At 45.1% G+C, this 25413-nt stretch overlaps 1 protein-coding gene across 5 annotated transcripts in view; it reads left to right on the forward strand.

Annotated features, from left to right (window-relative positions):
* Positions 1–291: 291 nt before the first annotated feature.
* Positions 292–25413, forward strand: part of LOC107374951 (cilia- and flagella-associated protein 44) — an 85367-nt gene continuing 60245 nt past the window's right edge. For 4 of the 5 annotated variants that reach the window (XR_011520896.1, XM_015943252.3, XM_070552488.1 and 1 more), the window contains exons 1-21: positions 292–400; positions 516–598; positions 4202–4352; positions 8363–8525; positions 8598–8700; positions 8772–8988; positions 9126–9240; positions 9832–9996; positions 12576–12731; positions 12809–12856; positions 18057–18156; positions 20552–20646; positions 20721–20903; positions 23104–23214; positions 23289–23441; positions 23531–23674; positions 23829–23971; positions 24043–24322; positions 24445–24500; positions 24629–24791; positions 24946–25073. Coding sequence is in view for 4 of the 5 variants with exons in the window: in XM_015943252.3 (XP_015798738.3) it covers positions 541–598; positions 4202–4352; positions 8363–8525; positions 8598–8700; positions 8772–8988; positions 9126–9240; positions 9832–9996; positions 12576–12731; positions 12809–12856; positions 18057–18156; positions 20552–20646; positions 20721–20903; positions 23104–23214; positions 23289–23441; positions 23531–23674; positions 23829–23971; positions 24043–24322; positions 24445–24500; positions 24629–24791; positions 24946–25073 (2732 nt within the window). In the remaining variant the exon portion in view is untranslated. The other variant, XM_070552487.1, reaches the window with a different exon arrangement.

Genomic DNA, 25413 nt, shown 5'->3' on the forward strand with positions numbered 1-25413 from the left:
AAAGTAAAACACAACATAATAACAAAAACACAATCAATAATAAAAGTACACAACAAAGCAGTAAAATCACAGTCTTTAAAAAGAATACATAATAAAAATAATTAATAATTAGTAAACATATCGTTACAGTGAGCATAAAATTAACATTTTTAGCTTTAAATGTTTCCTTCACGTTGGTCTGTAATATTTGTTATTTTGATTTTATCCGTTTAGCTTCTCACCTGCTGGTTTTGTTCTAGTTGAAGAAACAGCAGCGCTGAAATATAAAATAACTACATTACCCAGAATCGTCCACAACATGAACCTATCACAGCTCGTGTTACATCTTGCCTGGTAACACGTTCACGGGACAGTTGGTCTGAGCCCAAGTTCACCATATCGATAACCTTATTAACCCAAGGTAACTTTATCGAGAAGAGCGCAGCGGGGAGAATTACAGCTTTAGTCTTTGTTCATGAGTGACTGAAGTGTAATGAGAGAGAAGCGATGAACTGAAAATACTTTTTTTTCTACAGATAAAAATTGCGGAAAGTCAATGAAATGTCAGTTGAAGGTTTCGTCAGAGGAAAAGATGAGAATCCTGCTTCCCAACTGGAAGGTAATGTAGACTACATTTTACAAGTCACAAATACGCGTTTTCCTGTCAGTTTTAGTCAAAAGTTGAAGCAACATTTTACAGACTGCGCTAGCAGGAAGTTTGCTGCTGATGCTAAGCTAACGCTTTTTGAAAAGCTAAATAACCGTGGTGTGTCACGTTGAACGAGGTGGAGACGGCGGACCATGTGTGGATGAGCTGAGCAGGAGGTAAAAATGCAGGCTTCAGTAAAAGTAAAACTGGTTTAATGGCAGGATGGGATGAACAGGAACACCAACAAACAACAACAATGATCTGACAAAGGACAGGGGCAAAACAGGTGGTATAAATACAGAGGGCTAATTAGGGAAACATGGGCAGGTTAATGAGGGACAGGTGAGAACAATAAGGGTAATCAAGGCAGGAGAGGAACACAGTCAGGAGGGCAGGGGCAGATCGTGACATGGTGAAGTTAGCTTGAAGTTGGACGTCGGTTATTCGACAGACATTGCTGGTTCCAACGGTCAACATGCCGTGCGCTGCGTCACAGACGGCGGTTAGCTGAGCTCTAATGGGAACGGTTTGCTTAGGGACCATCAACAACATCTTTTGTAAACGAGTACCATGAAAAATCAAAAGCTTCCAGAATAATTGCCTAAATTACGCAACATTACTTCTGAGTGGTGTTACTAAACTACATTTACAAGACACAGCAGTTTTTATAATATTTCACAAAATCTGATCTTTTTTATTAAATGTTTTATCCAAAATGAAGGGGCTGTTTTTCAATACATCATAGGTTAATTTATTTTAATATCCAAAACCATTTCTCAATAATGTTAATAATGTAGAACAATGAGACACGGCAGTTTTTTAAATTATTTCACAAGATCCGACCTTTTTTTTATTAGGAATTTGATCAAAAATTAAACAATTTCTTTCGATACATCCTAGGTTAATTGATGTAAACACCCGAAATAATTTCTCTATCATCTAGCTTAGTAAAACCACAGAGAAATGGTTTTGAGAATAAATATCAGTTAAACTAGGAGCTATTAGAAGAAATCACAGAATTTTTTATAAAAAATCCTAATAAAACAGATCAGATCTTGAAAAATGTGAATACAAACAGCTGTGTCTTATTGGTTTGGCTAAGTAACACCATTGAAAAATGGTTTTAGGTATTCAGGCTGATTTCCTAGGAGCTATTGAAAAAATCTCATCATTTTGGATAAAAATTGTAATAAAAAAAGATCAGATTTTATGAAATGTTATAAAAACTGATGTGTCTTGTAAATGTAGTTTAGCAACACAACTCAGAAGTGATTTTGAGTCATTTAAGCAATTATTCTGGAAGCTTTTGAATTTTTGTACTTGTTTACAAAGGACTACAAACTCATTGATAGTTCCTAAGCGAACCACCGTTCCCACTGGCGGTCCTCGGAACTCAGCTAACCGCCGTCTGTGCCGCACAGCGCACGACATGAAGATTTATCTCTGACCGGGGGAACCAATGTCTGTCGAATATCCAACGTCCAACTTCAAGCTAACTTCACCGCGGTCAATAAATAAATGAAAACTGTGCCCTTAATGCTTTTTAATTTAGTTAGTTTGAATACTGTTATTGTAATCAATTTCCCTCTGGGATTAAATCAATTTCCCTCTGGGATTAAATCAATTTCCCTCTGGGATTAATAAAGTATTTTTGAATTGAATTTTGCATTTATTCTGACCAAGAAGCAAGTCATCATAATTCTGCACAGAGAACCAAAGGCCTCCCATAAGGAAGTGTGGGGCTGGCTGGCCAGGCTACATCTGAAATTCACTGAAAAATCTCCAAACCTTTTTAAAATTCATTAAAGCTTTTATCAACCTAGAGACTAGGTTTAGAGTTTTAATTGACCCACAAGACCTTCAGCTTTTTCCATTTTTTAAAAATGTTTTACCATTTTTGTAAAATCACAATTATGATCTTCATGAAAATTTCACAAAAATCTAAATTTTCCAAACTTCAGTTCACATCAACTGTTACCAGATTTCTCAATCACAGAAGCTTTTTCAGGTCTGAAGCAGACACGTTCTCACTGCTGCCACACCTTTTGCACCACTGACCCCCAAATTCCACTACCTCCGCTCCGCTCCGGCACGAACTCCAGAGCAAAATCGGTCCTGTTGTAGCCAATCAGAGCAATTCCACTACTGCGGCCGTGCTCCGGCAGTGCGGTGCCGTGCGCCGCCCTCTGTTCCGGCGTCTGGCAAAAATAGAATCGATCCTATTTTCGCTGGACACCGGAGCACCTCCGCAGTAAATGGACAGAAATCACAAACGCCCAACAGGAAAAGGAGCGAGCACAACTTCCGTTTTTCACAATACATCGATAAACAAAAGGCTTTTTGTGTTTCATATGCACAGGTTTAACAACTTTTAACAACTATCAGTGGCGGCTGAAGTTTAAATGCACAAAAGAAAGCCATAAATACAGTTTCCACTATCAAAGTAGTCACACTTTGTTGATCCAAACACTGCTGATCTGTCAACACAAATGATGGGCAGATTAAACAGTTCATTTCGATGCTTCTCCCACACAACGGGTGTTTGGATCTAACTTCCGCGTTTATTGCTCGGACTGTATCGCAAGATCTCGAAAATCCCGCACATGCCTGTTTGCCCACCTCAGGTCTCCGCACCGGAGCGGAGCCGTTGTAGAGCGTGTACCAGTAAAAATTGAGTTCGGAAGCGAGCGGCTGCGGAAGGCGGGGGCGGACCGGACCGGAGCGGAGCGGAGGTAGTGGAATTTGGGGGTTACACGATGGCCTTCACCGTTCCATGAGCCGTCAGTCAATAAGTCACCTAAATCTTGGTAATAGAGACAAACTCAACAAATCTTTTGAAATCATTTAACATTCGATCGATGTTCATCTGTCTTGTAGACTTTTCTACTATACCTTTGCTGGATTTGTTCCTGTTGCCTAGTCGTTCTGGTTCTGCTCATCGTTGGAACAGTTTTAGGCCTGAGACTTGGTCTTTTATTCTCCACTCATCCACTTTCCTTAAATAGTGTTAGGTTAAATAATGTTGACTTGGGCTGATGTAGAAATTTGTTTATGGCCGATAACCAACATTATATTATTTACATCACCCTATATTTTTGACACCAGGTGAAAGGGACCTCAGCACTGACATTTCATCTCTGCGTCAGTTAAACACCCTCACAATCTTCACTGCATCACCATCACACCTAAACAAATATCACACACACCCTGAAACACGCACATAAATGGAAACAAGAACATCGGTTGTTGATATCAGTCCAGTTTTACTTCTCGGACCGATACCAATTTATTAAAAAGTGACCAGCATGGGCCAATATCAACATTGAAGCAGATATATCATCTATCCTTAAAAAATAAACAAGTCCACATGGCGCTCTATACCAAGAGATGTGCCGTCAGCTGTGTGAATAGTGAACTGCTCTCAGAGGCAGAATCCACCACTGTTTGAGGATCTGATGTTACGGAGCGTTTAATGGGTTGGTCCGGTCTTTAACTCTCACCATAGAGTTTATTTTCTAATGATGGAATCTTATTGGTCGTCACAGGTGACTGAAACCTTTCTTCTTGTGACAGGATGTGAGACCAAACCCCCAGTGATGCATCAGGAGGCTGAGAGACAGTCACAGGAGATTCCTGCTAATAAGTTCTACGAATACGAGAAGCTTCACTCGAGGCCGTTTGTCTCACCTGAGTCTGAGATCCCAGAAGACCTGCTGCACCTCTAGTATCCTTGTCTGTGGAACCGTTCTGTGGATATTTACATCACTCATTCAACGTTTTGTTGTTCCATATTAGCACTCGTCTTTAGAACATCCCAGCTCTCCATGAGTTAGGTTCCAACATCAGCGTAGTTTTTCCTAAGTCAATTCTTTCCCTCTGCACGTTCACTATCCAAAAACAATATTACGCTTGATTAAACGGACACTGGTGGAGCACTAGGACCAAGGGGAAAACAAGCACTTGTGTTGAAGCCTGTTTCCCATTAGAACCACCCATAAGCTCACCTATTAGCTCTGCTGATACTTGCTAACGTGTGATTGGCTGTTCCTGCTGTCACTCTACGTAGTAAACAGGACACGCTTACTATTTTTTCTAGTTTGCCAACTGTCAGGGGGTATTCCAGAAAGCAAGCTTAGAAGATCAGGGATCTCCTGATAAATCCCTGCTTGACAAAGCGCTCCCCTCCCTTCCCGGTTTTATCGGCTCCACGAACGATTCTCAGGTGGATTCAGTCCCCTATCGGCAACCAAGGCTCACACACGTCCATAGGCAGACCCTGTTAATCGATGCTAGATAAAAGACAATGGAAGTAAAGGACATAGCTGTGTTCTTCATCCAGACGGAGCAATAATTATTCACTCATGCCTACGACGACTGCAAAGATATCAGAACTACAACAGAGACCACCAGCTGTTTGAATAAAGCCGTGTAGCTAGAATGCTCAGCGTTTCCAAGGTAACGCCGGAAGTCAGCGCTTGTTTCTCCACATATTTTAATAAAGTTTTCATCATCTATGTGTCGTTTTCATGTTCTGCTCCAGAGTCTGGATGTTTAGAGCCTGGAGGACTTTGTTTCTGCTGAACAGCTGTGAGTTTTAAGAACATACGTTGGTGGTGGTCATGTGACCCTGAAGTTAACTCTGGAAACCGTTTGTCACAAATACACATTTGGCACATATATTACACACGGAGGATGAAAAAACATCACTTCAAATCAAATCGCTTTTATTGTCACGTCACATGTGCAGGTACACTGGTACAGTACATGTGAGTGAAATTCTTGTGTGCGAGCTTCACAGCAACAGTTGTGCAAAATACAATAACGTAAAAACAAGCAAAATGTAAAAATGGCTAATCTAAGTAATAATATATATAGTATGAAAGGTATATACATTCCTAAATGTGTGTGCTAGTATTTTCTTTTTTATTTTTCTACGTGTGTGCATGTGAGTGTGTGTATAATGCGTACATACATATTTAACCAATGAATAAAGTAAACAATAAGATAAGAGATATAAAATATACAGAGGCTGGTATGTTCAAAACAGTGGCATTAATGTACAGTATGGAGCGTGTAATGTTGGAGTTTCAGTAGTGAGGGTGAGGTGTCTGCTCCGTGTTCAGCAGTCTGATGGCCTGATGGAAAAAGCTGTCTCTCAGTCTGCTGGTTCTGGACCGGATGCTGCAGAACCTCCTTCCTGATGGAAGTAGTCTGAACAGTTTATGGCTGGGGTGACTTGAGTCCTTGATGATCCTCCCCGCTTTCCTCAGGCACCGCTTCCTGTAGATGTCCTGGAGGGAGGGCAGCTCACCTCCAATAATCCTTTCTGCACACCGCACTACTCTCTGGAGAGCTTTGCGGTTGTAAGCGGTGCTGTTGCCATACCAGGCGGAGATGCATCCAGTGAGGATGCTCTCAATGGCACAGCGATAGAAGGTCCTGAGGATGCGGCGGCTCATGCCAAATCTTTCAGTCTCCTGAGAAAGAAGAGGCGCTGCTGTGCCTTCTTCACTGTATTGTTTGTGTGCACTGACCACGTAAGATCCTCAGTCAGATGAACTCCAAGGAAACGGAAGCTGCTCACCCTCTCCACAGAGTCGCCGTTGATGGTGATGGGGGTGTGTATTCCTCTGCACCTCCGGAAGTCCATTATCAACTCCTTTGTCTTTGTGACATTGAGGGTGAGACGGTTGTCCTGACACCAGTGGGTCAGGGCGCTGATCTCCTCCCTGTAGGCCGTCTCATCGTCGTCGGTGATGAGACCTACCACTGTGGTGTCGTCCGCAAACTTCACAATGATGTTGGAGTTTCTCCACATCCACTTATGTCATTTAAAGAGCAAGTCACCCCCAAATCAACTTTTTTTTGCTGATAAACTAAATAAACGAGTGTCTAATCGTGCTGCAGACTTGTGTCGTCAATAATTTGGCACTTCAGTGCATCTTAGTTAAAATTTAAATATTCTGCCTAAAACTGTCAGTGTTGCGCCGTCGTCAGGGAAAAACTCTGCACTGTATTTGAATGTAAATCTGCCACCGCTATTGGCTAAGAGGTATGCTATGATGTTAGCTGGTACATTATGATGTCACAATTCCATTGTGAGCCTGTGTGTGTATTTGTTAGCGGCTCCGCCCTCTCGGTCTGCCAGGCAACAGCATTTGTTGCATTTTTCAAACAACAAGTGGGAGTGAAGTAAATTTCTTGTAGGGGGTGACTTGCTCTTTAAATCAAACATTAGCGTGTTTGACACGTGCACCCATAGTAAATGCACAAGCTGAACTGAAAGTATTACAGCTTTTATTTTACTGCCACCTGTGATCTTGACAGCTCTGCATTCTTGACATTACATAGAAGAGCCTCTAGGTCAGGGGTCGGCAACCTGTTCATCAAAGAGCCATTCTTACCGGTTTCCCACAGTAAAGAAAACACGGAGCCACAGCCGAGAGTTGCTTTAACCAATCACAGCAGGTGACAGCAGCCAATACCTTTCGCTTGTGTACATCAAAGTTATCTTTCAACAGAAGATAATCAGTAAAACCATTTGTATAAAATGGATCCGGAAGCTGTAGCCCGTCTCTGCCTACAATATTTAGATATTTTTCACCCTGTTAGTGCTTTTACTGAGCAGGTGCCGCTTTTGTCACACATTTCTTTTTAAAACATGTTTAAACTGTTCAGAACACAAATCCAGGCTCTGATTGTTGTAATTAAACTTTGTAGGTGGGGAAGGTCAGAAAAGGACTCGATCAATGTGTTTTCCCCTCATTTACAGTGACGGAGGTAACGGCGCAGTGCGCCTGGCTCCGGCCGGAATCAAGTTTAATTTTATCTCTTTGCAACAATTTTCACAAGAAAACAAAACAGTTAAATGGCAGGGTTCATGCTGGCCGTTTATTTTGACGGAGAAAGAATTACCCCGATGCATGCAGACGAACTGACGTTTTATTTGTTACGCACATCGCATTTGAAGCTAAATCACTCAAGAAAAGATTCCCATCCGAACATCTGAGCTGGACACTGCTCAGCACAGCTCGCTGTCAGCGCGCACGTGAGGTGCACAGCGAGCTGAAGATGTGGAGAGGGGCTTGGAGCGCGTCGCAGAACCAGAGGCATGCCGGAAGGTTCCTCCCACTGAAGCAAGTGTTTTCCAGACCCGGCCTCCCAGAGAGACTTGTCACTCAGAAAATGTTCCTGATTATGAAACTTTGGCTGAATAGCGCTTGTTCCTGTCTCCAACATGGCGACGCATCCAGGAGCCGTCTGAGGAGAAGTCCAGAATCTCACATCCTCTTCAGCTCAGAAAGCGCCTATGATCACGCACAAGCGTGACCCGCCAGGCCGGTCTCACAGTAAGACCGGGTTGGACCTGTTCAGGTTTACAGACAATCTTTACATTTAGAATTGGTATACAGATATAGAATTAATGCAGTAAAATATTAAGCATTTTATTTAAATATCCAATCATACAGGCAGAGCCGCGGGCTGCCGACCCCTGCTCTAGGCTGTGGTTTTATACATATTTTTTGTATACTTACCCCCCCCCCCCCCCCCCCCCCCCCCCCCCCCGGGTCCTCATGCCTATTGTGTGTCCCCCACTTCTAAAGTCCTAACTATGTCCCTGGGTTCCAATCATGGCCGGTTCCAGGTATCTGAGAGAAGCTCAAATGTTCCAACTCAAATCTGAAGAAAGCCTCAGTAAACATGATGCTCATCCTTAATTCTTCACGTATTCAGTTACTCATTCGGCTACGACATCAGACGCAGAGCTAACCTGCAGCTGCTGGATGACAGAACTCTGATCGTCATCGCAGGAAACATCCTCATCCTGTTGGACATTCTCACCAAGGAGCAGCGATTCCTGCGCTCCTGCAGCGGAGGAGGAATTGGAGCCGCCGCGGTCAGGAGACTGCTACTATTTTATCGGAAAACCTAAAATATGTATTTTTCATTCTTTTGTTTGTGTTTAAAGGTTTGTCCCAGCATGGAGTATTTTGCTGTGGCAGAAAAGGGAAACAACCCCCACATCATCGTTTACGAGTATCCCTCTCTACGACCGTACCGCATCCTGAGAGGTAAAAGATCCAGCAGGCTGTTCCTTTTTCTTATTGGGTCTACATTTCTGATGCTCGTGCTGATGTTCTAGGAGGCACAGAGCGCGAGTACAGCTATGTGAACTTTAACCATGACGGGAGCCTGCTGGTCAGCATCAGCCTCGACCTCAGCTACACGCTCACCCTGTGGAACTGGAGACAGGAGGAGTTGATGCAAAGCTGCCCGGCCGCCTCACAGGAAGTCTACAGAGTCAGCTTCTCCCCGTACCACCCGAACCGGTTCACATCATCCGGAGCTGGACACATCCGGTAAACGGCTGCTGAGGCTTCATTTAGTCACAATGTTTTAGTAAACGAACAGAGAGAAAAGAAGGCTGAGAAAGCTCCGCCCAACATTGGGTGAAGTGAATCTTCACCAAATACACTTTCTCCTTCTTCTCTGCCAGGTTCTGGAGAATGAGATCTAAGGTCAATGGTCTCAAACTACAAGGGATCGTGGGGCAGTCTGGAAAATACGGCACAACTGATGTTAAAGGCTTCATTGAGCTTCCTGATGGGCGGGTTTGTAGTTTAATGTTTAAAATTTGGCTTCCAGCAGATGTTAGAAGGGCCAGAACATGTAGAGATCTGCTTTCGTTGTTGGAATGTGGGAGGGTCAAGCTTGTAAGCTGTAGACCTTCCCAGATCCCAGTCAGAACTGACAAAGCTCCTCGGATGAGAACCCAAACGTCTTCAAGAAGCCAAAGATGTCCAGATGCCTTCATGGATAAAGAAGAGCTTCAACTTTCCTCACCAGATGAAGCTCTCATCCCAGCATGCAATGCAGCTCATAAGAATGTCATTAACTTGTCGGTTTTGCCTATCCACACAAGTAAATAATCAAGTGATCCATGGATGAGAACAGAGTTATATGGAGAACAAATATCTGTCAAAGCTGACAGTGATGAACTCACTGAGTCCAAATAATATTATTTGAATAAAAATCAGGACGAGTTTTCTACTTCCTGTCTTCAGGACACGTTTTTGTTTCTGAAGCCCGGGTCTAGCATGAAAAATGAGTTTTAGAGGAATGGAAGAGAGTCAGACCTGAGGAAGTTCAGTCTCCAGGTTGTGTTTTACCTGAACACTGCTGCCAACATCTCTTCCTGTCAGGTGGTGTCAGGCACTGAGTGGGGCAACTTGCTGCTTTGGAGCAGAAACACCGTCCAGGTGGAGATTTGTCGTAGAAATGGCAGAAACTGCCACTCTGGGACCGTCCTTCCGTTCGCTCTGGAAGAGGGAAATCTGATGACAGTCGGTGCCGATGGATTTGTTCGGGTAAGAGAAGAAGCACACAGGCTGTGTTTGAAGCATTACATGGTGTTTTCTGTTGTACGCTTAGGCTGTGGGCAAAACATCACAGCAACATGATGTTAAAGCAGCCCGAAAAGAAGAGAATAGTTGTCACTAATAATTAGCTTCCTCATGCTAACGTGCTAGCAACGCATCATGTTGTTACGTCACGTTTACAGACCAAAGGCCTCAGCTGCAAAACACATCTTTATCATCACTCTGTTCTTATGAGTAAGACCCCATCTCAACACTCGCGCGGCGCCCTGCGGTCTTCAGCAAAGTGCACTTGGAGAAAGTGCGCAGTAGGGTTTGAGTGCGTCATACACAAGTGTGCCAATAATTGGCGAACTGAGACGGGGAGCGTTGCATCATCGATTGCAACGCATGCCAGGATGCTTGTCACTGTGAAACGTTTTTCAAAAACCTTTATTAACAACTCAAACAACAAAGCAATTATTTGAAATACATTTAACTTCACTGCTGCTTTGTCTAAACCATTCGGAGCATCAACTAGTCGTCCTAAAATGAACTCATTTCATTAGAAAATACAAACTTTCAGAAAAGGAACTTGAGCCTTCTCTCCTGCAGCAATGACTTGTGGGTAATACCCTTGCCCGAGGTCCGCATCGCTGCGGACTTGGGTGAAGTGCAGATTAATGGGCTCGACACACGGGAGGCGACAAACGACCGTGATCAGCGAAATTTGTCGCTGTCGCTTTTATTACCTGACACACGGGAGGCGATCCGCGGCAGCGGCCAGCGGCAAAGCCGTCAACGCGTTCTGTTCCATGGCGAAATCGAAACTTCCGTTGTTTTGTTTGGCTGCGTCAGGTTGGAGGGAATTAAGCTTATTTAAGCGGTTCAGAGTTTAAAAAGTGGTAGATATGATGTTTCACAAGGTGCTGCTAAAGTTATGTGAAATCTTACTTGTGATTTTACTATAAAACATAATAATAATCAACTTCTCCTTCATGTTTGCTCGGAGGTGTACGGAGCATCCTGTCCGCTCATTGGTCAGTGAATGAAACCTCCGTTGATTGGTCCTCGTCCGAGCGACGGCGATGAAAAGTTGAAAATGTTTTCTGGGATCGCGTCGCTGGGTCGTCCGTGCACGACACGTGCACGAGCGCAACATTTCACACGCACGTTTTTTGCATTTCGCTTGGTAGAAGGGAGACCTGCGATTATCGCTTTGTCGCACATGTCTCATTGAAAATGAATGGAGGAGAGGCGATGTCGCCTCCCGTGTGTCGAGCCCATAAGGGTGCGATGGGGGCGTGGTCAACTTATGCACTTGAGAATCGGGACACCCTACGCACTTGCACCCTCACTTGCACCAAATGAAGGGTGCAAGTGCGAGTGTTGAGATTGGGCCTAAGGGTGTTTCTCAATGTCAAGGAACCTCGCCTTGGTGTCTTGGCCCCGCCCTAGTTGCCTAGGAGATACGTCATCAGGAGCCGCCAAGACGTGTTCCAACGTTCATGTTCTACCGAGGCGTGTGTTCTCTGTTTGTTAGCCGTTTAGCTAGCTGAGCAAGGATACACGGGAGGTGTCTTGTAGCCTAGCCTTTGGTCAAAAATTACCCAGAATACACCGCGGTATTTTAAAAAAGATGGCGGATCAGAAGCTAGCAGCTACTTCGGGGACAAATTTCAAGTTTAAAAGTAAGTCAGCTAATTTAAAATGTTTTTTTTTTTTAGATCCAAAGAAGTTATCTATGGTTGGTTAGTTGCTTAGTAGTTGCAGCTTCGGTGGCTAGCGGGTAGTAACTCACTTTTATATTTAATTAAATAAACATACACAATTTAAAAAGTACATCACATGACCGCCGTGGAAGCCGCGGTCACGTGATGCAAGTCTGTTCCATTTAACCGTTTTTTTGACTAAGGAAGGACCGTGTCCTCGTAAGCAAGGCGCCTGGCCTCGCAAGACATCGCCTCGCAAGGCCAGGCGCCTTGACATTGAGAAACACCCAAAGTGATGAGGCTCCTTATGTGTCACATCTAAAACGGTCTGGGCAGAAAATGTTCTCAACATATCACCTGCGCCTGATTACCCCATCCAGGGAAGAGGGGACAGCACGGTGGTTTTAGTTTGCTGTACTAAATAAGTAAACTCTGACAGGATTCACCTGGTTAATGCAGGTCTGAGTGGTTAGTCCCGTAAAACTGGAGTTGTTATTAATCACATCTGTGATTTGTTGTCACATTTCTGTGTTGTTATGCATTCACCTGCCGGTGCATTCAACACAGCCTTCAGTGTGCTCCAATCATACAGTCATGTCATCCTAAAGACGCTGTTAAATGTTTCTGTGCAAAAACGTCCGATGTTAGCAACAAAATATGCTAGTAATTCTAATAAAGCTGCAGAACCTAACAGGGGTCAAAGCATGCTCGTTGCTTGTCCTGCAGCTCAGTCTGAGGTTGAGACATCTAGAACAGGATCAGCATTCCCATTGAGCTGGTCACGTTAACATTAGCATGCTCTGGTGCTCCTATCACGTGATCCGTTTCTGGGATGTCCACAGAGATGAGGACATAAACATCTGCCCGTCCTTGCTGCAGGTGTGGGACGTGAAGATGATTGTCTCGGCCACCAGTGAAGATCCCAATAGGAGGTTTAAACTGGAGCCCAGTAAGGAGATGATGGTTGAAAACAACACTTGTCTTTTGTCGGTGGTCCGGAGCTCCTCGTCTAACTCCTCCATCTGGTTGGCTCAGGTCAGAAACCAGAAACCCAGCAGAGGTGTGTTCATGATGGGATTTCTAACAGGGGTCTCTGCTGTGTGGTTCTGTAGGATTCTAATGGAGTGATCTGGAAACTGGATCTGTCATTCAGCAACACTGTGAGTACATTACTGCATTGCATACTTGTTAAAGAAATACTCCTGCTAGGGCTGAACGATCTGTCGATTTTAGACAGAAATTGCGATTTCAGCAAAAGCCATCACGTGATCGTCAAAAGCTGTGGTTTTTGTTTCGCACCTGACTGACCCAGGATCTGTTGTCAGTTATTTTAGACATCCAGGTTTTTCCCGTTTTACGGAGGCAGCAGAGAGCGTGGGGCAGAGGGAGTACTGGTACTGGAGCTGAGCCCAGCTGACAGAGCTACACATTTTTATTTTTTTCCTGTTTTTTCCCTTACATAGATCTTCTACTGCAGTCGATGTTAAATGTGAGCATCGCTGCCGCGAAGGTTGTGTTTGTCCCTCAGCACTGTGGGTGAGTGACAGAGAGAGAGAGAGAGAGAGAGAGAGAGGCTGATTCTCTAGCAGCAGAACGGTGTTTACCATAATAACACTTTGTGGACTTTGAAGCGCAACTTCTCTTGCCGTGTGGTTAGTTCTCGTTTTCTTAATGAGAGCACAGCTAGCAATTGTTCTGCTGCTTTTGATCCACCCTGTTCTTCTGATAACGACCCAGATTCCTTAACTTCTCAGTTTAACGAGCACTGCCTCTCCATTCTGGACAACATCTGTCCTGTCAGAACCAGATCAGTTCCTGTAGTGAACCCTACTCCCTGGTTTAATGACAGCCTTCGCAGCCTGAAGCACCAATGCAGAAAAAATGAGCGTTTGTGGAAGAAAACCCATCTCCACGTCCATCCGCTGCACCTAAAGGATCTTCTGACATCCTTTAACTCTGCAGTCAGATACGCCAGGGTTTCCTATTTCTCCAACCTGGTGTCCCAGAGCAAAGGGAACCCCAAGGTGCTGTTTAACACCATCAGCAGCTTCGTCTCTCCTGCCTCTCCTACAGCCTCCATCCACTCTGTTACAGACTGTGAGAACTTCCTGTCTTTCTTCGTGGACAAAGTCAATAAGGTTAGATCTAGCATCTCTCCTTCAGCCTTATCGCTGCCTCTCCCGTCTCCAACCAGGCCCATCATCCTAGATAGCTTTGCTCCTGTTTCTTTGCCTGAGTTAACCAAACTAGTTAACTCTATGAAGACCTCTGCATGCCCCCTCCACATCTTACCCTCATCTTTGTTTAAAAGTGCTTTTCAGTCCATCGGTGCCAGCGTGCTCTCTATAATTAATGCTTCTCTGGTCTCTGGTCAGGTCCCTGCTTACTTTAAGAATGCTGTAATCCACCCGCTTCTTACAAAACCGAGTCTTGACCAGGGATGCACCGATGGATCGGCATTTGTTCGCAATCGGCCGATAACGCCCTTATCGGTTTTGATCGGAGTTTTCAAAATAGATCAAAGTAGACCGATCATGTAGGGTTGTCACGGTAACCGGGTTAGCGGTAAACCCCGGTAAAAAAAGTTGACAATAATAATAACCGTCTTCTTTTTAAAAAAACTATATTATCTCGGTGGGTTACCGTGGCTGCGGTGTAGGTGCGGTGACCCTTATCAGCCACCGTATCATCTGCTGAAGTTGCCGGCGGCACATGCGCGCTTTGTTGTTTACAACCAAAACTTTCTTGAAGCTAAAGCTGAAATAATGGTCAAAGGAGGAGACGGCAGCGCTCAGGAGGACATTTATTATCCCTCAAAGAAGACAGAGTGGGAAGTATGGGCATCTTTTGGATATTTGAAGAATGCCGAGGGACAGTTGATAGAAGACGGCGATCCTGTTTGCAGCACGTGCAGAAAAAGTGTCTGTGAAAGGCAGCAACGCTTCAAATCTCATGACACATCTGCGTGACCATCACCCACAACTCTACAGTCAACGCAAGGCAAGCTAACGTTAGCGTTTTAGCTAAAATGCGTGATCCGAGGATTTGGGTTGAGGGAGAATGCAACGAGTCGCTATATAAAGCAGTCGCAGCACCGCTACCTGCATATAAACCGTGTCGCGGACACCCCCATGTTGAAATGACGCTATGCATTACGGGGCTCCCAGGGTCAGATAAGAGTTGGTCTCTCTCTGAGAATAATTATGAATTTAACAATGATTACTGCCTGATGACATTTTCCCACACCTGCAAAGCTCACTGGAAGGACACAAACCGAGGACAATATTTTCCTGAATGGTAACATTCAAATATACACTTCTTTATTAAAAGTCTAGTCTAAAAACCATATTGGTGGAAGGCAAGGGCTCGGAGTTCCCTGGTGGTTGCCCTGGCAACCAGGAGTCCAACACCCGACCACTAATTAACATCAATCCTGTATGCAAAACAAATCCATACGGACAGAACAGCAGTGAGGAGTCCTCTGGGCCCACAACCGGCGCTGGAGATGAGATTGGTTGCGGCAGCGGGATGGCAAGATGGAGCAGCAGGAGGGCCAGTGCACCGCCGACGCCATCAAACACTCCGCTACTCTGGATGGCACTGCTGCGGGCAAAGCTGAATGGAATAGCAGTTCTCGGCACACAGACGGGAAGCCACACTGCTGCATGGCCCCCCTGGATCAGTACGGCCCTCCCCAATCAGAGGCAAAGACTTACGGTCGTAACGCGGCTGAGTCAAATCAGCCTTAATACGGCTGCCACACACACACGGGCCGAGATCTGGTTAGTAGTATCTGGGTGCAGTTGTAGCAGCAGATGCAGCTCCAGTCTGCGATCACATGGTACCAAACACGTTAAGATAGAGCAACGAGCAATAGCTAAGGTCGCACAGGCAACACAGGAGGGAGAGTACTTACAATCATCGCTGCTTGCATTTGGGGTTTGTCATTACCCCAGCACCTGAAGTGCCATACCAAAGCTGCCATACCAAAGTGAATTGTAAGCTGGACAATGTCCTCGCAGCGTTGCCTGTGTTAGTGCGCAAGATGGATGTCATCTCAGAGAGGGTCGCCGGACGGTGTGGGGATGTTTAGAACGTATAATTGGCTTCACTGGTGGACATGAATGATCACTTAATAGACTCCAAGGCAGAGAGGAAAATTATCTCTGTCTGCCCTAAACAAAGTCTGTTATCCTAATCTGACACCAAGGCAGCCTTCAAAGCTGCCATCAACATCCCCCCCACGAAAGGAGGAACGCAGACAGATGCTGTGAAACCCGACCTTTCCCCCCTGCCTTCAGATTGGGACTTCTGCTTCGAGGTCATCAACCTGCAGGAACTCAATGTGCTCTGTGGTCCTTCTCTCTCCGTCCCACCTGTTTGACTGCAGCTGGCTGAGCGCCGTACACTGGAAGCTCCCGTTGGAGGATTCAGGATCCCCACCCCCCCACCCACCCCCCGCCCGCCTCCCTATCGGAGTCTGATGTTGTATCTGTGATGTTTGTGCTATGTATTGAGGAGTTTTTTGTACAGTAGAGCTACTCTGCTGGGAGTAACCCTGGTGTAACTTTTTTACCTTACCCCACTTTTATCCTCATGTAACCCTTCTCATCTGATGAAATGAGCACCGTCCTGGCTGCTCTCGTGGACTGCCTGTACCTGTTTTGTCTACATGTGTGTGTGTGTGTGTAACCTTGGTCAGGTTGTGTTTGCGGAAGGCATTTCACTGCACTTCGTACGGTGTATGACTGTGCATGTGACAAATAAAATTTGAATTTGATTTGGATTTTTGAACACATTTAAACCGTGTTACTGTTTGAATGCGCTCCCCAGACACACAGACAGTAGGGTCACTGTGAGAAAAAATGTTCCTTTTGCTAAAGAACATACAGACTCTCTTCTTATCATTGAGATACAGCTGTGAGAAAGTAAGCCATTTATGTACACGTACCATTGTATCGCTAAGCTTAGCAGCAGCTTGGGCTTTAGTTTCTGCATGGACATATATGACTGTATCATCAGCATACATCTGCACCTCACATCCAGTACACACTGATGGGAGGTCATTTATGTAAATGTTGAACAGAATAGGGCCCAGGACAGATCCCTGGGGTACACCCAATGCTTTCCTCAATGGTGTCAATGTTTCACCATTATCACACACTGAACTCTGTTTGCTAGGTAAGACCTCATGCAGTCAGTAGCACTGGTTGAGAAGTTAAAACAAGACAATTTCTGGATGAAAATGTCATGGTTGACAGTGTCGGAAGTTCTTTTCAAACCTAAAAAAACTGCTCCAACTATACCTCCTTTGTCCAAATTGGACTTGATGTTTTCCACGAGGAAACCGTTAGCTGTCTGTTGAGTGATTGGCTCTAAAGCCAAATTGCATTGGATGTAATTTAAAAGGACTACTGTTAAGATGCTCAGTCAACTGCTCAGCTACACATTTTTCAGAGATCTTAGACATTACAGGTAAGATACTAATCGGTCTATAATTGTTCATGTCAGTTACATCTCCAGATGTATAGGCTGGTACAACAGCTGCGGACTTCCAGTCACTTGGAAATTTAGAGGTGTTTATGATCGTAGTAATGGGCCCTGCAAGAGAGTCAGCATGTTTCTTTAAAAACATGGAGTCCAGTCCAAATATATCTTTTGACTTGTTCTTAATAGACATGATTATAGATTTAACCTTGAATTTAGACATTTCAGTCAGAACAAAGACTGGCTGTGATACATCAATGAATAGTGTAGTGGACCACTTATGGGACTATGCACAGTCAGTCTCACAGAGTTGACAAAATGGTTATTGAGATTAGTCACTATTTCAGCTAGTTCCTCATATAAAGTGTCTTTGCCTTTGATCTCCAACTGCTTTAGTGCTTTATTTTGTCCTTTCCCCATTAATTTCCCTCCGGTGGTGATATCCAGCTAGCGGGGTCAGAGCTCAGTTCAACTTCTCCGGTAGTCCAATATCCGTTCTCGTCGCTGTATCCCAGTGAAAAAACAAATGTGATCGACTAGCAGAGGCTTCAGAAGCTACATCTGACTGATGACACGTTGTTCTGCTGTAACGTTAACGCAGAAACACCGGAGTCGGGGTTGTTTACTACAGCTGTTTCAGCAGAGCTCTTTGTGAAACGTCACCAGCTGCCCAGGGCCTAGACTGGAAGTTAGTTTCTGTTTTCCCCGCGCCGGTCACAAACATCAGATTTTCTTAAAATTCCAGCCATGAAAATCCAAAAACCTTTTTCATCTGAGGTTTTAATTCTTCTTTACACGTGCTGCTCAGAGGAACTTTGTCTCTAGCCATTGTGATACTTGCTGTAGTTCACCACACTTTGTGTTTGTTTTCAGGCTTCTAAACCAGAGTGCCTGTTCTCCTTCCACTCCGAGTTGATCAAAGGCCTGGACGTGTCAAAGCGCTCCCACCTGATGGTCACCACCTCTCTGGACTGTGAGTTTAAGCTCAGATTGACAATTAGGGTTGGGCATCATTTTAAATTTGAACGGTCCTGATTCCGATTCCAATTCCTCGTTTCGATTCCGGTCCTGGATTGTTTCTCCACCTCAACCCTTGTTGCAGAGACGCTAAGGCCTGCAGTCTGACCCCGGCTCTCCATTGGCCGTGGAAGCAGTCGCGTAACGCAATAGCGGCGTTCCACCCGCAAGCTCGTTCCCAACCGGGAGCAGTTCTGACTAGAAACGCGAGTGAAAGCGTTTCACACAGCTGATCCCGTGACGTCACAAAATCATGGAAGAATTGCGACACCACACGTGATTTCAGATGTTCACACACAATAATAAACAAGAAGAAAGAAAGCTGCATGTGTTTCACCCCTGGAAAAGGGGAATAGAGAAGGAACCACGCAGACACGGTGTGAGTTCAGCCGTTTCCACTCTATTAATGAATGAGTGGAAGCTCTGCGTTTCCCCTCGCGCCAACTCAGACCTGACTAGTCAATGCCTAACCAGCTAAAAACGTTTAATAACAAACTCTAGAGTTGCAATTGGTCTCCAAAAAATAGATAAAACTGTAAACATAAAAGGTAATACTTAGGCAAATACATCAGAAGCATTTTGTACACAAATTTTGTGTCGTCTTGACAAGGCAGGAATAATCGATCACAGATCACTCAATCTTCAACTGCAGTGCATTTTAACTCTCACTCATGAGCAAAATAGCTTTTTAGATAAACTTGTCTTCTAAATTACGAAATATATTTAACAAATCACTCATTTCAATAAAGTATGTTTTTAACCAGCTTAACCATGAAATAAATCAAGTATTTTTAACCTGTTAATCACGGAATAAAGGCTATTATTTTTAACTTATTCAGTCTACAATCTCCACACATGCATGAAAAAATGTCTTTGGGTTATTTTCTGTTCCGTTTACGTCGGCCACAATAGTTCACCTGGGGAGTTACACCTCAGGAAATAAAGACACACAGGTCCACTCTACAGATCAGGCAGGAGACGTGTTCTGACCAACAACGTGCTTTTATTAAAATATAAAAGAAAAAGAAAAGAGACTAAATTAACCGGAACAGGCTGAAGATTACCAGGGTCCAATTCGGCCAACCAAAAAATACACACCAAACCAAACTAAAGTCACCCGTCACAGTGCCATGCGTCCAGGAGGTGCACTGTGAAGGAGCACACACACACACGCGTGGAAAACTCCCGCCACCAAGGCCGATGGTACCCACTGGGAGCAAACAGCCTGCAATAAAAGAAAGAAACTGTTAAAAACAAAACCAACAAACAGTTGGCTAAACGAATTATAAAAATATGGACAGCCTGCTAGTTCACCAGCCAGGAGTTGCAGGCTGTCTAAAATAAATAAAAATAAAGTTAAATCATTTATTTTAAAAGAGCAAACAGTCTCACTCAGATGCATGCCAGACATGCGCCACGCACGGCAAAGAGCTAAGCAGCTCGAAAGTTCTTGCTGCTGGAGACACTTGAGAGGTGGTCCTCCTTGGACCCGAGTGGAGTCCCACTATAGTCTAGTCTAGGAGGTGATGTCGTTGGCGGCCGTGGATCCCATCTGGTATAGGCCAGCGGGACCGGCCACTGTCGCATCCAAGCACCCGCACGCCAGGCGATGCCGGGAGTTCGTGTCCTCTACTCGTGGGAGCCGGAAACTAATCAAAAAAATCCGGAGAAGCAAAACAGCAGAATCTGCAGAGGTGCCAACTCTAACGTGAGCTAAACGCTAATTAAAATGAGCTGCTGAATGATGAAAAGGGCAGGGTGCATACCTTAGACATTGGTTTGCCTTCTCCCTTGTCTCTGGTCCTGTCAGTCTTCACTCAGGTTTCTCCCTCCAGTTCCTGTTGCCCAGCCGCTTAGCCTTGTTTTATTTCTAAGGCTAAGATCTGTGAACAAACACACATTGTTAATCCTATGCTAAAAAGACACCAAAATACTCTAAACAAATACCTCATCAGCATTCAGCTCGCTCACGCTTCACAAAAAGGAAACGTTGAATTAAAAATACAACCTTTATTTTACTAAAATAAAGCGAGGCCAGGTCACTCACCACTGTCTTAGCTGCACCCACGTCTGCACACAAGGAGAGGCATTCAGCTTTCTGCAGCTAGAGCCCAACCGCCCCAATTATAGCGGCCTCATAATGAAACGCCTGGCTCGGCGGCACTGCACGTCCGACCAGAACTACTTCCGGGAACTACGGTGACCCGGTTACACTAGGAGTCGAAACTAGGAATCGAAATAAAAAACTGACAGTTAGTCCCAGTTTCAATCAATGCTCGACGCCCAACCTTACTGACATTAAATCTCAGCAGCACCAAGTCGTTCTACAACAGAATTTTTGTGTTGTTTAGGTTCTGTCAGAGTCTTCGACTTCCTGTCAAAAAGTGAACTGGCACTGATCCAATTTAATCAGGGTGGAACGGCTCTCAGCTGGGCTCCATCTTCCGTAAGTGTGGCAGTACTGAAGGGTGAAGGGTAGGACAGAACACCGACCTTTGCAGCTGCTGTGTTTGCCTCCAGGTAAGCCAGAGTCAAGATTTACTGGTGACAGGTTTTGAGGATGGGGTGATCCGTTTACTGGAGCTATTCAACCATGAGAGGCTGAAAACGGCCGAGCTACGCCTCCAGCAGGCCTTCAAACCTCACAGCGCCCCCGTGACTGCGGTGGCTTTTAAAGGAAATGGAGAGATCCTAGCCACAGGGGTGAGTCACGCAGCTACGGTCAACAATAAACAGCATGAAGCAGAAAACAACACAAACACAAGTTCACACTCTGAACAAAATTCAATCAATTTAATCAGCAAAGAAAACATATTTAACTAAATATCGACGCAGGAAGACTGTTTAGAATTAGACTTCAGACATCAAACGTTTAAACGCAGCTGCTAGATGTTCCTGGGCGACGGCGGCACAGGACCTAAGTGCTCGCCCCATAATTGGAAGGTTGCATGTTCGAGTCCCGCTCCGTCTGTAGCTGTCGTTGTATCCTTGGGCAAGACACTTAACCCCCTTGCCTGCTGGTGGTGGTCGGAGGGACCGGTGGCGCCAGTGCTCGGCAGCCTCGCCTCTGTCAATGCGCCCCAGGGCAGCTGTGGCTACATCGTAGCTCATTGATGAATGTGTGTGTGAATGGGTGAATGACAGGTTGTGTTGTAAAGCGTTTTGGGGGGTTCCAGGACTCTAGAAGGCGCTATATCTAATACAGGCTATTTACCAATTCTGAAACCAGAGCAGCACATGTTTGGGGGTAAGGTTGGTGTAACATTTTTAAAGAGAGAATCCTTTTAGTTGCTTGATTTTTTTTATTGAAGGATAAAACAACCAAGGTTCAATTAAATTAAAATAAATTCAAGTTTATTTATATAGCGCCAAATCACAACAAGAGGACCTTCACACAGTAAACATCCCAGTACAGGTCAGCGGCCTCATTTATCAATCATGCTTACGCACCAAACCAGGTCGGAAAACTGCGCAAGCAACTTTCCATGCAAACTTTGGGATTATGAAAGAAAACTTAGTGGAAAAATGTGCAAAACTTTGAGTTGACTAAGGACCTGGCTTACGCACATGTTGGACATGGAGAGCACCTGCAGTGCTGCTGCTGAGAAGATACAATTATGAACTCCAGCCTTATCACTTTTACCGCTTCATGCGCACACAGAACAAGCCCTCCACCCGCAGCATAACTACAGAGATAACTCTGGATAACCTAGCCTTTTAGATGGAGGCAGGGCAAGGGAGAGCCGTCTTTACCGACTGTACACTCCACCTCCCTCTACTCCCCCACTTGTCCAGATCTAGGCTAACATCAGATTTTAACCATAGGCCCTATCAAATAAAAATGTTTTAAGCCTATTCTTAAAAGTAGACAAAGTGTCTGCCTCACGGACTAAAGTTGGGAGCTGGTTCCACAGGAGAGGAGCCTGATAACTAAAAGATCTGCCTCCCATCCTAATTTTAGATATTCTGGGAACCACCAGTAAACCTGCAGTCTGAGAGCGAAGTGCTCGGTTAGGAACGTATGGAACAATCAGATCACTGATGTATGATGGAGCTTGATTATTAAGAGCTTTGTATGTGAGAAGAAGGATCTCAAAATCCATTCTGAATTTAATTCTCATCAGAACTCTAGCTGCAGCATTTTGGACAAGCTGAAGACTTTTAACTACATTCTGTGGACGTCCTCAGAGTAATGAATTACAGTAATCCAGTCTTGATGTAATAAATGCATGAACTAGTTTTTCAGCATCACTCCTGGAAAGGATGCTTCTAATCTTAACAATATTCCGAAGGTGGAAAAAGGAAATCCTACAAACCTGTTTAACCTGGGATTAGAATGACACGTCCTGGTCAAAGATAACACCAAGGTTCCTTACTTTGTTCTCGGAGATTAATTTAATGCCATTCAGGTCAGGTGATTAACTAAGCAATTTCCTTTTCTGGATTTCTGGTCCAAAGATGAGAACTTCCGTCTTGTCTTGATTTAAAAGCAAAAAGTTTAGAGTCATCCAATTTTTTATGTCCTCAAGACAAGCCTGTAATCTACCCAACCGATTAGGTTCATCAGGGTTAATGGATAAATATAACTGAGTATTGTCAGCATAACAGTGGAAGTTTATCCCATGCTGTATAATGATTTTACCAATTGGGAGCATATATATAGTAAAAAGAAATGGTCCAAGCACTGAACCCTGTGGTACTCCACAAGTAACCCTGGAGTATGAAGATTTGTCATGTACATTTACAAAATGAAATCTGTCAGACAGGTAGGATTTAAACCAGCCTATTAAGAGATTTATATGTGAGAAGGCGGATCTTAGCATCCAGAGCGTTTCGTTAAAATCAGTCCAGAAGTTCTCACACACTCATACGTTCCATCTGGTTTTCCTCCACCCCCACTCAGAGTTCAGACTGCACTGTGTTTTTCTTCCTGGTTGGGCGGAAGTACTGCCCCATGGGATTCGTCCGCGTTCCTGGTCCTGTTCAGGCGCTGGAGTGGTCTGCTCACTCCCATGTAAGTCTGAGACAAGATGATCGTTCATCTGCTTTTGTAGCACACCTCGCTTCCAGCTGAATGCTTCTCACCAGAGCGAGAACCGGCTGCTGGTCTTGTGTCAGAGCGGTCATGTCATCGAGCTTCAGAGTCCTGATCCAAACGCTGAGGTGCCAACCCAAACCTTCCTGCTGTCGGACCTGCCCTGGAGATCCTTTAGGTTTAAGAGCATCAAATCTCAAATCAAGGTGTGAAGTTCTTGGTTAGCTATATCAGAGACCTGCAGCTTAAAGTGTTTCATCATCAGGTGATTTTAAATCTGCTTGGGTTTATTCAGAGAGAGCAGGAACTCGCCAGACGTCAGGCAGTGAAGGAGGAGAAAGAGGAGGAGGAGGAACACCCTCCCCTCTTCATCCCAGATCCTCCTAGTCCCCTCTGCTGTGGTTTCTACTCACGGCCCGGACAGTTCTGGCTCTCCATGGTACAGACTCTGACACTCACCACAGATTCATTATGAAATAACAGATAATAAAACAACCACCAGCTTCAGTTTAAACTCCCAACAACCACCTTTAGTTTAGGGGTGATAATCTGGATTATTCATTTAATCTAAAGATTGAGGTTCTGTCCTGCAGGGAGGCTTCGACGCAGGGTTCTTGTATCACTGTGAGTTCTCTGAGAATCAGGAAGAAGATCCGAACCAGCGACAGGACAAGCCTTTTGACTTTGTGCCCATCACCGACGCAGACGACGACCCTGTTTGCTCCATCACTTTCAGGTAAGCAAACGTCAAAAAATAAAGCCGCAGCTTTGAAATCAGTCTGAAGCGTCCTTCCTGGTGTTCTGCAGCTCCAACAGGAAGCTGCTCCTCTGTGGAATGAGCTCAGGCTCCATCAGAATTTACCCTCTGCAGCCCGGAGACCACGACCTCTCCTCCATGCGGGCCTTCTGGGCTCTAAGCGTTCACGACAACCAGTATGGGCGTCTGCAACACGTTCGCTTCAGCTATGATGACCTGTTTGTTCTCACGGCTGGAGACGATGGAAACATCTTCTCCTTCTGCCTGGTTCCTGCTGAGGAGGTTCAGGAACACCTGCAAACAACAGAGGTCAAACTTCCCTCTCCCCGGGTCAGTCCACGCGTTCCCCGGCTGCAGAGAGATTAAAATCTGGAGTTTTAGGATGGATGCTCCATGTTTTATGTGGTATTGTTAGTTTTCTGATGAATGGACTTCATTCGTGTTAATCTCAGGTTGGTCTGGAGCCTCTGGTGTCAGCTGCAGACATCACAGACCCAGCAGCCGACAGGTGAGCCTGGACTTTTTCTGACCATCTCTGCCCATGATGTGAGCTAATGTGTGTGTTTATGACGCAGCTGTTATTCATTTACCTTGTTTGACCTTTCCTGTGACCCCTACTGACCTTCATCCCTGTAGCATCGAGACCGCCAGACAGAAGCTGATGAAGAAAAACCTTCATCATGAAACTGAGCAGAAGCACTCGAGAATGCAGAAGCAGCTTGAGGAGCTCCAGATGAAGTTCCAAGAGATTCTGTTGGAAAACCAAAAGCTGCCAGAGCACGTCCGTCTGACACCTGAGGTACACAGCCAGCAGTCTCTAAAAACTCCAAAACATTTTCCTAAGAAGTTACAAATCCTGCGGGTAAAGATGTAAAATCCTTAAGACACAAACAGCTTCCTGACTTCAGCTGCTTTAGTTAAAGGAACCTTTTAGATTTTGAGTTTGTGTTCAGGAGCTGCGGGTCGACTCGATTCATCAGCAGCTGGAGAAGCTGAAGGAGCAGAAGACGATGGAGGTCCGGAAGCAGCTGGCCTGGGAGCAGGAATGTCGCAGCATCGCTCTGAGGAAGATCCAGACATGGTACTAACCCTAACCTGGGTCAGGGTGGTACTGGTTAGACCAGTTCAGGGTGGTACTGGTTAGACCGGATCGGGTTGTACTGGTTAGACCAGTTCAGGGTGATACTGGATAGACTGGATCAGGGTGGTAAGGGTCAGGGTACTGGTTAGACCGGATCAGGGTGGTACTGGTTCGACCGGATCAGGGTGGTAAGGGTCAGGGTGGTACTGGATAGACCGGATCAGGGTGGTAAGGGTCAGGGTACTGGTTAGACCGGATCAGGGTGGTACTGGTTCGACCGGATCAGGGTGGTAAGGGTCAGGGTGGTACTGGTTAGACCGGATCAGGGTGGTACTGGTTA

Source organism: Nothobranchius furzeri, chromosome 6 (genome assembly GCF_043380555.1).
Source record: "Nothobranchius furzeri strain GRZ-AD chromosome 6, NfurGRZ-RIMD1, whole genome shotgun sequence".
Classification (NCBI taxonomy): Eukaryota; Metazoa; Chordata; class Actinopteri; order Cyprinodontiformes; family Nothobranchiidae; genus Nothobranchius; species Nothobranchius furzeri.